The sequence below is a fragment of the Cervus elaphus genome, chromosome 17, assembly GCF_910594005.1.
Source record: "Cervus elaphus chromosome 17, mCerEla1.1, whole genome shotgun sequence".
In the NCBI taxonomy this organism is placed as follows: Eukaryota; Metazoa; Chordata; class Mammalia; order Artiodactyla; family Cervidae; genus Cervus; species Cervus elaphus.
Window position 1 is genome coordinate 31788673 of NC_057831.1, and position 16725 is coordinate 31805397.

Below are 16725 nucleotides of genomic sequence, written 5' to 3' on the forward strand. Positions count from 1 at the left end.
GGTTTGATATCTTTTACTCATCCTGGAGTGAGAACTCCATGATTTTGCTATGTGATATCTATCACTTATCATAGTATCTAGAAGATGGATGGCTTTCAATCTACAGAAATTGAAGGAAAGAATGCCTTCAAGGAATTTAACTTTACTAGTTCCTTCAAAATATTGTTTAGTTGCTGCCAAATTTTGATCTAGTAAAAAAAAATAGCATTCTCTATGCAGATTTTCAGCTTACAGAAATTTAGCTTTGTTGTGGTGAAGATGGGAAATTTGGGATTATAATTCCATTAGGGAACTGCTGTGACAGAGATGGTACTACATCTTCCTGGTGTAATTTGTATATATTTTGTTTGAAGTAAATTTAAGTAAAGATCTGCTTGCTTATTTGGCTTGGTCATTCTAGAATATTGATAGTAATCATCAGTATCTGGTTCAGATACTAACAGGTAACTGTTAGCTTTGAAGAGTTCTTTATAAATTCTGGACTTTATAAAGACCACGAAAAGACTCAATAGAGAACTGAACTGACGCAAAAGACAAGAGCCAACTGCAATTTACTAGGCAGTCAATTTCTGTGTAACTATATATACATCATCTTGGAAAGGACACACAGTGATGCTCCTCTGTAGTCACTTTCAGTCTCTCATGCTAGAGAGCTTGTGATCTCTCTAAGTACCATTCAGACTACCTTCTTCATTCTTAACCTGACGGCTGCAATCCACTGACTTCCTTAATTTCCCACACGTATTCATGTCTTACTAGGTTCAGTTTAAAAAATCAGCCCTTGTTGACAACAGGAGAGAGTTCTTAGTCTGCTTGCGAGTATTCAGAGTTCAGTCTTTAATTACAAAGCTTCCCCCAGCTCCCCACCATTGTGTCTACTGGCCGGGTTCCATCTACTGCTGGAACTTCTAATGTGATTTTCTGAAAAGCCTGGCATTCCTGCCAGCAATGGGGAGTGGCTGATCTCTGCATTCAGATACCTCTTTCTGCAAAACGCTGCCTACACTTTTCTTTTCTGTCCCACACATTGTATCTCACTCGGCAGTGTGTCTGCATCCTGATGTGGGGCAGTGAGACAGCTGAGCGCCTCTGACAGAGATACAGTTTGCAGATGAAGGTTAAACTGGAATGCTCCTCGTGTGTCGCTAGTAAACATCCCTTGGCTCTCTTCGCCTGGTGTTTGCCTTTAACTGTTTCCAGCTCACTAACATGTAACCTATGAGGGGATATCCTTTCCCTCTCACATAGCCTTGGACAGGCAAGGACAGACAAACTACTAAAGTCATTCATTTTTATTACCAATTTTAATCACCAAAGAAGGAATTAGAATTCAACCAGGGAAATTATTTAATGAGAAATTTTTATTGATAAAATAATTTATCAAAGATTTATGAAAAAACTAAAACTCTCTGAGAAAGCAAATTATGTCAACCAAGATCGTAAAAGGTATGTGGGTGAGGAAGGTTTTCCTATTTGGGGCTGGTTATGTAAGTGACGTCAGTGATACTCAGGATGTTACTTCTGAAAACAAAACAAAACTAGGATGTAATATTGCAACTCATAAGAAAGGCTATGGTAAGATAAGCGTGGCACAGCTGTAGGTGACTCCATTTCCTGCCCAGTCGCATTTGTCCTGATACCAATTCCAACATCTTAATCTGCTTCTCAATTTGGATCAGTCTATTCTTCTTTCTCAGTTACCATGACCTGAAGATCATCTTGTTTCATATGCTTGGTCTGTCATTTCAGCAACAGCTTTTCTTCCTGGCATGGGCCTGCTCTCCTCTGGGTCCTTTGGCTCAGTGCCTCTGACCTTGGGTGGTTGGGACTCTGAGTCTCCCTGGCTCTCTTCCCATAGCAAGTGGTGACTGTAAACTATAAAACACTGTTTTAATTATCTTTGATTTTTTTTTTAAGTCTTAAAATGAAATTTTAATGTTACTGCCTAAAGAAAGGATTTGTGAATTTCTCAGTTCACTGAGTTGGCATATTAGATTCAGCTATTCTGACATATAGCTAGGAGAAGACTGTGAATTATTTTTCATTGCATTTGAAAATATTTTGGAAATTGACACAATCAGTGTTTTTCCTAAAATTCCTCTTTCCTTGCCTTGAGAACCTGAGGAATGAGTTATAGTTGAAATTTCCTATTTCAGACTTAAGATCTTACTTCAGAGATTCTAGGATGCTAATCCTGTCTCATCTTTTGGTATATAATCATCCTTCCCTTCACTCAGAAGATCTTTTATAGAAACTTTATGCTGTCCCTGGAGGTACATGCTAATATGTTCTTAGTTTAGGAGAAGTATGTTTTATGCAGAAAGATGAAATCACTTTTTTTCCCTTAGAGGATGGCTGGGTATCAATGGCTCCATAGATACTTTATTTAGACTTCTACTCAGGACCAAAGTCAGTGTTTCAAACTGGAGTAGACTACTTCACTGAGATTGGACTCCAATTAGACTAGTCAATCCAAAATCCATTTTGAATCACCAGAAACAGAAGGCCAGGCTAGGGCTTGGCCACGTGGGTAGGATAGGAAACAGGGGTGGATTCCTCATTGGGGTGTGTGTGTGTGTGTGTGTGTGTGTGTATAAGGGGGATATATGAGACTTGTAAGCCAGGAACACAGTTTATCACAGGTCTGTTAGACAGACAAGGAGTAAACAAGTCAAAATCAGAGAGATAAGAGCCAGGTTGGCCTTAGGGATAAAGTGTGCTTAAAGAAGGGATGTGTCACCAAATCTTTGCTATAAATGAATGTCTAGAATTTTCCCTTGCCAGCTCAACTATAATAGGTTGGGCGGTCAGGGGTGGCTTGTGTTTTGTTTAAGTGGGTCAGTGTCTCCTTGTAACAAAGTCTTCTCATTCTGTCTTAGGAGATGAGCTCTCCACTGGCCTGGCTGGAGATTCCTTTAGTAGCCAAAGCCCAGGGGACTCCCTGAATCATGGCTATCTGGTTAGTTCTCTGGGGCCAAGAGAGACTTCTCTACTATGGCCTTGGGGAAAGCCTTCCATCAAGAGGGCTGACTGGTGTCCGAGTCCAGTGGTGTGTTAATGGTGGAATGGCTATATGGCAATAGGGCCCTGGCTTTGGTCCTCTGGATTATATCCTTGTCATCTTGTGAGGCATCAGAATCCTTAGACTGAAGCCAGATATCCAGGAGGACACACACTTCATCATCTTTGTACCATTCACTTGCATGAGGGTGGTAAGAAACCTTTTTCTGGTAAATTATAATATTGTATTTGGTAGGGAGGAGGAAGAACCCACAGAAAATGAGGGTGATTAAAAATAACAAAGTTACATACATTTTCACATACATTTTCACTTGATTCTCACAACAACCCTGTGAGGTAGGTGTAGTACATGTTTCCAATTTTACTTTGCAAAGAAAGACACCAAAGACTAGAGAGTTTAAGGGATTCACCCATAGTCATGGTTAAGTGCCAGGACCCAGACTCCAAGCCATGTCTTCCAACTTCATAGCTTGATTCCACCTATGAGCAGCTACAACCTGAGGGCTACCAGTTTGACGACAGAATGGGAAAGGCGCTTAGTAAGAGAGTGCCTAACTTACTGAAAAGTCAGGTGGCTTAGAAACAATACACTGGTAACCAGAATCCATATGATCAACCCATTGCAGGGGTTCCCCCGGGGACTGCTGCTTGTTGGCTTGAATTTTTTGGGTTGCTTTGGCATATTAGGAGATCATCTGAGGCAACCTGGGCAACTAGGAGCTTTCTGGGTGGTCCAAGATCAGAGATGAGGGAATTCTTGTGGCCATCGTCATACTGGTCTAGCATTCACCATTCTGTTTAATTGTCTGACTTCCCCAGTAGAATGTAAAGTTCTGAGGGGCAAGCACTGTAACATAGTCACCATTGAACACTCAGAAGTCAATGCGGTTCTGGGCACATAGCATATCATCAATAAGAATTGTTTGAATTCACAGGGAATTAAGATGCTTCATGAGATGTTTCCATACTTAAAACAAGAGATTGGTTTGCCCAGAAGAGGTATTATAGATGAATGTGCTGGGTATAGGGAAAACTCAGTTATTTTGATGGTGGGTAGTATGCACAGGCACTGCTATTTTAGGGTGTCATCTCATGATCCAAAAGATCTTTGTCTACAATGACAAATTTACTAGATGTGGATTCAGACTGGTAGGTCTACATTAGTCAGAAATCCATGCAGATGTAGGTTTTTGATGGGCACTGGGGGTAAAGGCAGTGTCTTTTGTCATGGAGAAAGATGGTTCATTTTGGTAAATATGAATATACTATTGTTTTAGTAATATGGAGAGAGCTCTGTGATAAAATTCTCCAAAGATATTTAATCACAATCACCAGTGGCTCAATAAAGTCTGGGAGAGGCCTCTGTCTTTTTTTCTGGTTCAGTTCTGCCAAGGCACATTCTCCTCAGTCCTCCATGTGGGCCTTCTTGACACTTGGCCATCAGAAGTCCCAGGACCCACAGTTTATACTGTTTAACCTTGAAAAGGTAGAAGCTGGAGGATAAAGCTTCTGCGGTCCAGACATGGACCTCAGTGTGAGTGCTCCTGACCAGGACACATAGGCAAGAAGTCCACTGCATAGAAGCACCCCTCCAAGATGAATGGGTCGGCTCCAGTAAGACCCACGACCTGTGGCTAAAAGCAGTAGTCACGTTGTTGCTCTTCTATGAGTGGATTACAGCAAAAATCTGTGGATGTCACAAGCTGGTGAGTTCAACTTCCTTGAACTGAGTAAGAATTTTCAACTTAGGATATAATACATCAGCTCACCAGTTTAGGGCACTCAGGATCGAGTGGGTCCTGAAATCAATAGGTGGGAAAAAGGTCAGCAGCCCTGGTGCTGCTAGAGGTTATGGGTCATCTAGAGGTCCTCCCAGTTGTGATGACTGGTGCAGGCCATGACTGGATGCCTGGCTTCTCCAGGTGCTGGTGCCAAGCTTCAAACATGGTCTTAATGGCCAAGCATTCCTTCTTTCAGATGTTGTAGTTTCATTCTGCAGGGATGAAGCCTGCGGGAAATAAAGCATAAGTGCACATCAAGGTAGAGTTCAGATAAGATCTGGCTTTCCACGGTCCTACCTCTAGGAATGCTGCATTGGCTCCGCTTTAAAGGTCCATTGTAAGCAAAACAGAGCTTAGCGACAGCCATTGCAAAACTCATAGGACTCCATAAGCACCCAAAGAAAGCAGAGCATATTGCCTGCTGATTCCATAGAATCTGTTTCAGAGAGGGGCTTGGGGTTCACCCAGGATACATTGGGTGAACTAGATGAGGCCTTGGATATCTTCACCAGAAAATAGTCAGCATCACCCTCAAAGGAGAGTCAGTAGAGATATCTATCGAGTTGGTCTTGGTAGACCTTCACACACAATACCCTGGAAACTGTCTCCTTAAATCTTAAATCTCTAAACTCGACTTTTAATTATAGTTATGATTTTATAGCATAAACTTTAAAACACTAATAATTAGTGGTAAGTATGGGGACTTTCCAGGTGGCACAGTGGTAAAGAGTCCTCCTGCCAATGCAGGAGATGCAAGAGACCTGGGTTCGATCCCTGAGTCAGGAAGATCCCCCGGAGTAGGAAATGGCAACCTGCTCCAGTATTCCTGCCTGAAAAAGTCCATGGATGAGGAACCTGGTGGGCTATAGTCCATGGAGTCACAAAGAGTAGGACATGACTAAGCACAATTAATGATAAATATATAAATCTTATTAAAGTTGTAACCTCTAATCAAATTTGATGTTAAATGCATTTTAAACAACCCACTTAAATAAAAGCTTTAAAGAAAAGAACTTCCCTCTTTCTTAAAATCCAAGGGAGTATACTTCATAATTCAGCCTTTAAATAGCAGAATCAGATACATTTAGATCAACAGAAAGATCCTTGAATTAAGGCACAAATCAGGAAGCTTAACTTTGGGCAGCTTCAAGGGATCAGTGTGATCTTTCCTCTATGTTCTTGTTAGAATTTGTGCCCAAATTTTTTGTTTATCAAAATCTTTGCTAATGTTATAGAATTTAGAGAACAGTAAATGTTTCTAAAAATTATTAGTGGATTGTTAGCACTTACCAGTTAATTGAGTTAAATAACCAGTTATTTCAGCAATGCACATGGTTTGACTAAGCTGAAAATAGAAATCAGCTCCAAAGACTTTTGAAGACATTTCCCAAAGTAACCTCAGTGAACACTAATTCCAAGAAATGGGTCTCGTCATTAAATAGATCTGGGGCACACTGAATAATTTCTACCTCTTTCGAAGACTTAAATAGACTCATTTTACAGACTCTAGGAAGTCTTGTAGTAAATAATCTTATTCAGTGATATTTAATTCAGTATATCACCAACACTTCTAAGTTTCTGAGCAATTTTTATTAGCATTTTGTAGAATTTATAGAACAAAGCAATTGTTCCATCTGCTATGTGGAACAAATTTTAGTGAATTCTGGACTAGAAAGTAATGTAAAAATACTTATTTTTAAAATCCACAGTTTCCCCATTAAAAATAAATAAATAAATTACTAATTATCTGTTACTACAATTGTTTTAGAATCAAGTTGGCTTCTTTGGAAAACAGGAAATAAACTTGCTTAAAACATGAATTCTGCCCTTAACAGGCTCAGAATCTGGTTAGAGAGATCAGTCTATGATACACAAAACAATATCAAACACCAGAAAAATCCATAGAACCAAGCAGTAAGTTAGATAATGCAGATTAATAGGTATAGTAGGTCTAGGGATGAAGATAAAGTGTTGGAATAATGAAGGAAAAAACCATGGAGGAGGTGAGACTAGTTTTGTGGGGATAGCTAGAATTTTGACAGGTCAACAGTAATTCTACTTAAGGGCAAAAATACACAAACTTTTAAGGCCCTGTGGCTCCTGGAAGCATGAAATAGTGTGACAAACAATACTTGTTACATTGTAGTCATTTAATTTTAATATATCTTGAGGCCTTCCTGCCTAAAGACAGAATGCGGGACAGCAGTATAATTTTTTTAAAAAACTGTCTCCTATACTCTTTCAGAGTTCTTACCTGGTCTATTTTAATAAGCCGCTTAACTATCTATTGTCTGTGATAATCTAATTGATGACAGGGAGAATATTTTATTTATTTGCATATCTTTGTAAACCAGTTTATCTTTGCATCCCCCCAACATCTGGTCCATGGTAGGCCCTCAGTGAATATTTTTGACTATGTGAGGAAATCAATGAAAAAAATTACACAACAGAAAATAGGGAGGGGTTATATGTATACATAAGACTGTTTTGCTATGTAATAGAGAAGAAACTAACATAATATTGTAAAGCAATTATACTCCAATTACAAAATTTTTTAAAAAGAATATAAAAAATCCCTCTAGGTATTATATTAGAAAATAATGAGTAGAATTAGAATGTGTGGCTATTGAAAACCGGGCAGAGGAGTAGGAAAGAAGGAATCAATAAAGATTTTTAGCAGTGGTGGACAGAAAGCATTGTTTATGCAAAATCAAACTATTAGTGATATACAGGGTGGACTGAAGTAAAACTAGGTCAGGGATCAATTGAAATTATTGTTAAAGCAATCTAGTTACAAAGAAGTAAGGTTCTAAGACCAAGGCTCTAAGAATGGAAGAGAAAAAGGCACAGTGTTGAGTGGATGGATCTCTGAAGCTGACTGATAAGAAAGATCAAGAAGCATGAGTGAAAGATGATTTTTTAAAGTATAATAACAGCTAAAGCTTATTTATTATAGGTTATGCCAGGCACTTTGGTTTAGTCTCTGGTTCAATCCCATTTGTTCCTCACAACAATTCTGGGATAAGAACTATTATTGTCTCTGTTTTACTTATAAGAAAATAGGTTAGACAGGTTCAGAAATTTGTTCAAAGTTACACTGTTAGTAAGTAGCAGAGTAAGGACTGGACGAGGTCCATCCCACCTCCAGGCCTGTGTTCTCAGCCCTGGTCATCTCTGAAGAAGAGATGGATGTTTATTCTTTTCACAGAAACATTTGAAGAAGAGATGGGTTTTAGATATTTGTCTTTTGAGATGATTGTGAGATATATTATTGGAAAAGACAACGTTCTATTTCCAGCAGCTTGGACCTTGATTTAGTAAATGGTCGACTTTTTAAATGGCTTATTAATGTATTGTTTGAACTGTACCCTGGTCATTCCTGTGGAGAAGGATGTCCTCCTGTGAGGATAGAACACCTTAGGAAGTCAGGACATGCCTAGAGAGGGCCCAGCTAAGGCACTGGCCTGGACTTGTGACCTGTAGGCAAGTCACTGTCTGCTCAGGGGGCCATCGCATCCAGGGGCGTCATGGTGGACCAGCCTGAGCTCCAACTTATAAAGCCTGCAGTTAAAGGTAAATTGTTTGAACTGTAGGATTCTCAGGGTCACGCTGAGGCTGTGCGGTGCTTATCTTCCTTTTCACCTTGACCAACTCACTGAAGCTCTAATGACTGTTTGCCTTGGAGATATCACACTCAATCCCTGGTGTAGAGTTTTATGCTGTTTTGGTTTTTAATCTTCAGGAAAGTGTCCATCCCACTATTGTATTTACACTTTGCTGTGGTTTAAATGCTAACCACAAACAAGGTATGCAAAACCAAAATTCAACCACATAAAATCAGATGGTAAATTTGAGTGGCATATTTGAGATAGGGCTGATTTTTAAAGGCAGAAAAAAAATTGGATCAGGACTATCAACTTTCAGAATTGTAACTCCTGTTTAATTTTTCGTTGTCACTTCTGTTTTTCTCTCTCTTGCTCGAGCTCTATCTCAAGACAGTCTTGCTGGGTAATTCATTGTTGAAATGAGAAGGGAATCTTATAATTTTATTTTGATATTATTGGTGTATTGGAGAAGCACACAATTGCCTCAAACTCCAAGCTGTTTGAAATTTTGAATGATTTTATTTTCTTAAGAAAATGGAAGAAAACTGGAACAGAGAAGGCATCTATGAATGAGCTGAAAAAAACACCACTGAAGTTCTGGCTGCACATTCTGCTACATGTAAACAGGACTCGGGGACTCTACCTTTTCATTCCAGACTGCTGGCTGACTGAAACCCTTTGTTCAAGTAAGACCATGTGGGAACCACGCTTGGCATTGCCCCTAAGAAAACCTGACACCTACATGTGCTTATGACCTTTTGAAACATCTTTTACAAAAAGTTTAGTTTTTATAATGAATATCAATTAACAAAAGCAACACATAATAATTATTATACTATAGTGATAGCAAACAAGTCATCTAGAACCACTCAAGGAGAAATTAGAAAGTCTCAGGTAAGCACAAAATAAAATATCATAATATTGATAGACACACACTGCTATTCAGTTGATTTGTATTAGGAAACTGACATCAGCATGTTAGATTATAACTTCCTGTGTATCAGAAACAGGCTTGAGCCTACTGTTTATAATAGTCATTCTTGATAACAAAAACGCATACTGAGTTCTAAATGTGCCCCTTATGTAATATTTCTAAATCTTGCTAATAAGAAAAGCCTTTTTGATAGTACTTTCTCTCCCTCTCTCTCTCTCTTTTCGAAGTTTATCTCTTCCCATTCACTGTTAATTTACTTACCTCTGAACCAGCAAAATTTAAATGATGTTCCGTTGCAGGACTAAGTGCTGTCAGACCTGACATTTCACTTTCTATCTACAGAAAATTTGTGCAAACATTTAAGATCATGATTCCAGTGGGATAGTAAAATTTGTTGGAAAGATTTATTAATTGGAAATGCTTTTGAAGGACACTGAGAGTCAGAATTTAGGGACATTAATTTCAAAGATGGAATTAGCATAGGCTCAGGAAATGTTTCTTTTATTTCCTTCCTTTTTCAGGCCATTTACACTTTGTTTTTTTATTTATCATATAGAATCTATCTTGTTGCAGAGATTTAACTGAGAGTTTTGACCCTGAAATATTAAACATGTACGAAATATTCCAAGTAGGAATGGAAAATCTCACATGCTTTATAACAAGTACAGAAGGTGTACAGTATAAATACTGCAGCAAAGATGTTAAAGCAATGCACAATTAGAAGATTTTGATAAAAACATTATAGATTATTTAAGTGAAAACCATGTTAAATTTATTTCTGCAGGACTTTAGTAATTTGTGTTTTTAAGTGTTTTTAAAAAAATTCTTGTGAGGTAACAGTGATACTTCATGAAATCTATTCCTTTTTATGTACAATACACAGTGCACGCGCGCGCGCACACACACACACACACACACACACACAGTCAAAGTCAATGGCAGTGGGTGGTTTATGTCAGGGCTGGTTTTGACGCCCCTCTCCCGGAATAAGATAAATGTAAGTGATGAAGAGCTCCTGGGGCTGGTTGAACTCATTTTGTATTCAGCACTCTGCCTGGCCCCTTTCTCATCTCTTTCTTGCTCTCTTTGTATGTTCAAGCCTACTTGAGTTTCTTTTTTCTTTTGTAGAACTTTGTTCTTTTGATGTGTTTCAGGGCACGCCCTGTGGCAAAGAGAACTTCCCAGGAATCGGAAACATCAGCACAGAGGTCTCAAACAGTCACTGTGTAATAGAAAGATTCGGGCCCAGAAGCTAGGTTTTCTCTCTCCAAAACAGCATCAGAATACAGAAGAAGAACGCAAACAGCCAATACAGCCTACACAGACGATTGTATTAAAGGAACATGTACAATGAAATTTAAATGCCAAGTAGGCATTTGGTGAGATTTTAAACCTGGATTGAGCCCATGAAAGTAATTTAACTTGAAATGTGTCTATATGCATTTGCACATTTGCTCGTTTAACCAAATTCCCGCTATAATTATAAACTATCTTTTTTCACTGCAGTTATGGCATCAGTGTGTCTGCAATTTTTCCCATGGCCCGTGGTCCTATTATAAGATGATGTGAGAAAGTGCAGTGCTTTAACTTCCTATTTATTTATTTATGAAGTTGAGCGAAATGCTGCTGTTAAGTATTGTGAAACTGGTTAGAAGGCACCATCTCTATTAGTAACAGAAAATCTAGATAGAAGTTAATTATTTTATATGCTATATCAGTATTTCTATTTTCATAGATTAAGACTATTTAAATAAATTGTGTTATGTTTTATTTAAAATATCTCTGTTTACTCACATATTATACTTTATGTGGCAAATCTTTCAGGACTATGTCACTGAATTAGAACTTGGAACTGAAAATAAAAAAAAAAAAACAGAAAATAAGGAAAAACAGTGCAGTTTAAATTTACACATATACCAACTTATCAACTTAAGACCTTCAAATAATAGTTAAATTCAATTTTACTCAAGTTTCTAAAAGAAGCCTTTTATTTATAAAATCAAAACAGTTGGAAAAGCAAACTTATCTATAAAATTGCTAATTTATTCATTTTTATTTATAAAATCAAAACAGTTGGAAAAGCAAACTTATCTATAAAATTGGTAATTTATTCATTTAGAAAACCAATCTACATTAATTAGGTGTATTGTTTACTTCTGTATAAAGGAATTCATTCGCCTACTGAAAAACAGAATGCTACTAACTGAATAATAGATTTAGGAAAAAGCTGACCAGCAATCAGTTGATTATTTTCAACTAAATTAGATTCAGTTTAATAAATGTATTGAACACTGTTTATGTGTGTGCTAATGACATTATCTACTGATTTCTAGGAAAATAATTAGTGATATCACTGAATTCATTCAGCATTTTCCAACATATTTTATACTTAAATGGCAAAAATCAACCAACTAATTGCCACAGTTTCTTTTAACTTTGGTCTTTATATCCACAGCTTTAAAGAAAGAGAGCAAGTGATTTCTGAAATGATTCAGTTATTCATACATTAATAAAATGCAAACTTTTAACAATAATATGGGAGGATAATTTTAACAAATTGGGAATACTATAAAATAACTTTTATAACCACAATATCTCTTGAGTGTTTTCCACATGTATCTGAGTTACTATTTGTAAATATTTGTATAAATATCTATAAATAGCATAAACATTTTTTGATAATAGTACATACTGGAGACTCACGAAACATGTTTAAATACTACCAGGAAAGTTTAAGGGGGCTGTTTTATTTAAACCAAAACCAAATCTTAAAATACAATACAACAATACATAGAAGAGTGCAAAAGAAGGACTCCTATCTTTCTGATGCACATATACTAATTCTGCACCTTTACTTATTGTTGGATAGCATTTCTAGAAACTGGATGCTTCCAAAGTATTTGATCCTAAATTTGATAAGGTACACAGATGCATAATGGACATTGCAACACTTTCCAGCTTTACGGCAGTGACTGCATATAAAAGGCCATGTAATGTCCTCCTCCGGTTTATAAAGGTCATGGAAAGCCACAGGTTTTGAAGGAGCGGCACACAGCGGCCCCAGTTACTCAGGATCACTGCTGTGGCACAGCGCATCAGTTGTCACGTCATATGTTTTAATGGTGCTAGAAATCCTGTTTTTCCATAGTTGCAGTTGTTTTCTGCCTCTCCTGCTTTTCTGCAGGGGTGGTATTTGACCTACAAATGGCATAGAAGTCTGGTGTGCCAGGTATCTGACTCATGCGTACTGTTTATTAACCCCAAACCAGGAAATACAAGTGCTTTTTACTTTTAAAAATTATGCAGAATTTAAGAGAAATTGAGCCTTTTCAGATGGACTGACGAGTTCCAGCCTTAGCAATGTTTCTGTTTATTTGACTGATGACTAAAATAAGACTTCCTTAGTGTCTCACTGAACATTTTTCCAGCCATGTTTATAGAAACCACTTGGAAAAAGAGACACCTGTGAATTTTTCTTTTGAAACAAAAGCAAGACATAACAACTGATTAGAAATTAGTTGACTGAATTCAATCGGACTTTAAATTAAACTTAATTACAATAAAGAGTTAACAGGTATTCTGGAGACACCACAGCAACCCAAATCATACTGATTAGTTACTTTTATTGATTAAGGTTACCAGATAATCATACCATCTCTATTGTACTACTAGAATTGTGAAATGATTCATTTTAAAAAAATTTTAGTTATTAGCTAGTTTCCAAATATTTATTTATTTAAAAGTTACTTGGCTTGATTGACTATTTTCTACTCTTTTGTTTCTATTCTACCCCCCCCAAGTCTATGTGGATATTATCTAAATATTTTCCTAAAAGAACAATGGGCTGATGTTCTGTACAGTTTCCCCTTGGGCTCACTACCATTTTTTAAAAGATGTTAAGGATCATCAATCAATATTCCAAACTCTTATTTTAGAAAGGAGGCAGTCTTGGGGAGTTTACATGAGTTTCATCACTCAGATATAGTACCACAGTAGGACTTAATGAAGATGAAGGATTGATGGAGAATCACAGAAATACAATACCGCAGTACTTAAGACATTGCATTGCAATGGTTCATTTAGAATAATAAACTTTTATAAACATAATCTCATAGATCCAAGAACACTATGAGACAGGAATCTCAGTAGATCCTAATGATTGTATAAACTATTTAACGGGCGAAATAACAGAGTCTGAGGATCATCAAGTGGTTTGGCCAAGATCCAAAGGCTAAGCAGTGGAAGAACTGAGATCTGAACTCCTCCTATTTTCTGACTTCTGAGCTTGGTGAGTAACCACTGTGCACATTGCCTGTAACCTGTTTTTCTTTGTTGTTCTTTTCTCCTCTCTCAGGTAAAAATCAGGAGCTGTTGTTATTAATCTTCATAAGCCCAGGATGCTTGGGTGATAAAAGAATGTTCAGTGAATGGTTGCTGCAAGAATAAACCCAGGATCCAGCTAACAGGTTCAGCTCTCTCTTCTACACTTCAGTCCATTAAGAGTGTAGGAGGTGGGATTTGAGAAGACAGAGGAAGACTGAACTCTCTAAGGTATAGAAATACTTCAAACCACTTTAAGAAAACTTATTCTACATTGTCAGTAAGAGCAATTCTGCTTCTTGAATGTAGCTTAATGAGGACAGAATTTGCTGGCGGTTTCCTGATGCAATTGATGCCTAAATACTCCATATCATGTGCACAACACATGGTCTATACATGGTTTAAACTTGACCTGGGGAGTCCAGGGGCTTCCCAGCTGGCGCTAGTGGTAAAGAACCCACCTGCCAATGCAGGAGGCATAAGAGACACGGGTTCCATCCTTGGGTCAGGAAGATCCCCCGGAGAGGAAATGGGAGCCCCCTCCAGTACTCCCGCCTGGAGAATCCCATGGACAGAATAGCAGCGGGCTACAGTCCATGGGGTCCCGAAGAGTCAGACATGACTGAAGCGACTTAGCAGCACACATGTGGGGTCCAATCAGTCAGTCCTGAGGCTCTCCTCACCGAGTCTGCACCATGGTCCTGGGCCTATAAGCATAGCCACTGGGTGTAGGGGGTTCCTCTAGCCATGGGTCCACACTGGTTTTCTAACAAGATGTCTCAGGCTGAGGACAGGGGCCCTGTCATGTCCAAATGCTCTGCTGTTTCTGTCCTTGCCTTAGAAGTAGGGTTATTTGGAAAGACTGTGGTCCCACATGATGGAGCCTCTGCTCAGAGCCTCTTTCACTGATGGCTCCCTCACCTCAACCCATCTCTTCTCCCTTTTGGTATTCTGGGGAAATTTTTGGTCCCTTTCTTAATGCTTTTGGAGCAACTCCCTGGCATCTCTGCCTCTCCAGACCTCTTAACATCATCTCTCTGATAACTTTAAGTTTGTACCAAAGGCAGAAAAAGCACCTGCTCTCCAGTTTGCAAAGAAATATAAAGGGCTTGGCTCTGAGCTTGGAGTCAGGAGGAAGGGAAAATTGCAGAAAGTAGAACATAAATTGGTATTTCCAAAGTATCTTACCACAGTGCTTTTTGAAATAGTGAACAAGTGTTTTTGACACATTACCGCTATCGTAAAATTATAATCGCTAACTTGTAGGGGACTTTCTTTGCATCTTTCCAAGGGCAAATCACCTTGGCGTCTTCCCACCTATAGCTACCAAGACATTTCTCTGCAGGGCTTCTAGGAAAGGCAGCTCACAGCTCAGCTGTATCACAGGCTTTCTGACTTGGATGAACTCTTTACATTAAAACTTCTAGAAAGAGATGTTTTGCTGAAAACTATGCATTGGAAGTAGGGAAGCTTTTTTGTTATAAAAATCTCAAAAAAATAGTATGTCCTTTGACATATAAGTGGAATTATAACAATATAATAATAATTCATTGAATCTGAGTGGCAACACATACCCTTTAAAAACCACAGTAGAGTTACTTTTAGTGTGGTATTAGTTTTTGCTGTACAAGGAAGTGAACCAGCTATATGTGTACATATATCCTCTCCCTTCTGAGCCTCCCTTCCACACACACCCCCATCCCACACATCTAGGTCATCACTGAGCTGAGCGTCCTGTGTTACATAGCAGTACGCACTTGATTTTACACACGGTAGTGTATATATGCCAATGCTATTCTTCAGTTCATCTCACCCTCCCTTCTCTCCCCAGTCCCTCCATGTCCACTTGTCCATTGTTGACATCTGCATCTCTACTCCTGCCCTGCAGACGGGCTCACCTGTATCATTTTTCTAGATTCCACATGTATGCATCACATAGGGGACCCAAGATTGCTGGGAGGAATATCAATAACCTCAGATATGCAGATGATACCACTTTATTGGCAGAAGGTGAAGAGGAACTAAAGAGACTCTTGATGAAGAAGGTAAAAGAGGAGAGTGAAAAAGTTGGCTTAAAATTCAACATTCATGGCATCCGGTCCTGTCACTTCATGGCAAACAGATGGGGAAAAAGTGGAAACAGTGCCAGATTTCATTTTCTTGGGCTCCAAAATCAATGTGGATGGTAACTGCAGCCATGAAATTGACAGACACTTGCTCACTGGAAGAGCCGGACAAATCCAGACAACATATTAAAGAGCAGAGATATCACTTTGCTGAAAAAGTTCTATATAATCAAAGCTATGGTTTTTCAGTAGTTGTAAATGGATGTGAGAGTTGGACCATAAAGAAGGTTGAGTGCAAAAGAATTGCTTTTGAACTATGGTGCTGAAGAAGACTCTTGAGAGTCTCTTGGACTGCAAGGAGATAAAAACAGTCAATCCTAAAGGAAATCTATCCTGAATATTCATTGGAAGGACAGATGCTGAAGCTGAAGCTCCAATACTTCAGCCACCTGATGCGAAGAACTGACTCCTTAGGAAAGACCCCGATTCTGGGAAAGATTGATGACAAGAGGAGAAGGGGGAACAGAGGATGAGATGGTTGGATGGCATCACTGACTCAATGGATGTGAGTTTGAGCAAACTCCAGGAGAGAGTGAAGGACAGGGGAGCCTGGCACGCTGCAGCCCATGGGGTCACAAAGAGTAGGACAGACGTAGTGACTTTTGAGTAGGACAACAACCTTTTCCAAGTGCATGCCCTCGAAGGCTCCTTCATTGCCCTACAAGTCTCAGATCAAATGTTACTGCCCAGGGAGGCCTTTTCTGACCACTCTATCTACCAGTCTATCTAAATACGTTCCTCCCTACTCTATCCTTGACTTTATGTCTTTCAAAACTCTTTCACTACCTGTATCTAGTGGCGTGACCAGCAGAATTCTTGGATGGCCTTCACAGACCCCACAGGCGGCTGTGAGTTCCGTATCTTCCTCCTCCCGCGTGTAGGCGGGACCTGTGACTGTGATGGACGGGCTGTCCCTCCTGTGGGTCCTGGTCAGATAA

General features: G+C 38.8%; 1 protein-coding gene across 1 annotated transcript in view; it reads right to left on the reverse strand.

Moving 5' to 3' along the window:
* Positions 1-1422: 1422 nt before the first annotated feature.
* Positions 1423-16725, reverse strand: part of GRID2 (glutamate ionotropic receptor delta type subunit 2) — a 1554957-nt gene continuing 1539654 nt past the window's right edge. Inside the window, exon 16 of the mRNA XM_043871276.1 lies at positions 1423-5029. Coding sequence (XP_043727211.1) covers positions 4871-5029 — 159 coding nt within the window. The 3' untranslated portion in view covers positions 1423-4870. The remainder of the gene's footprint in view (positions 5030-16725) is intronic.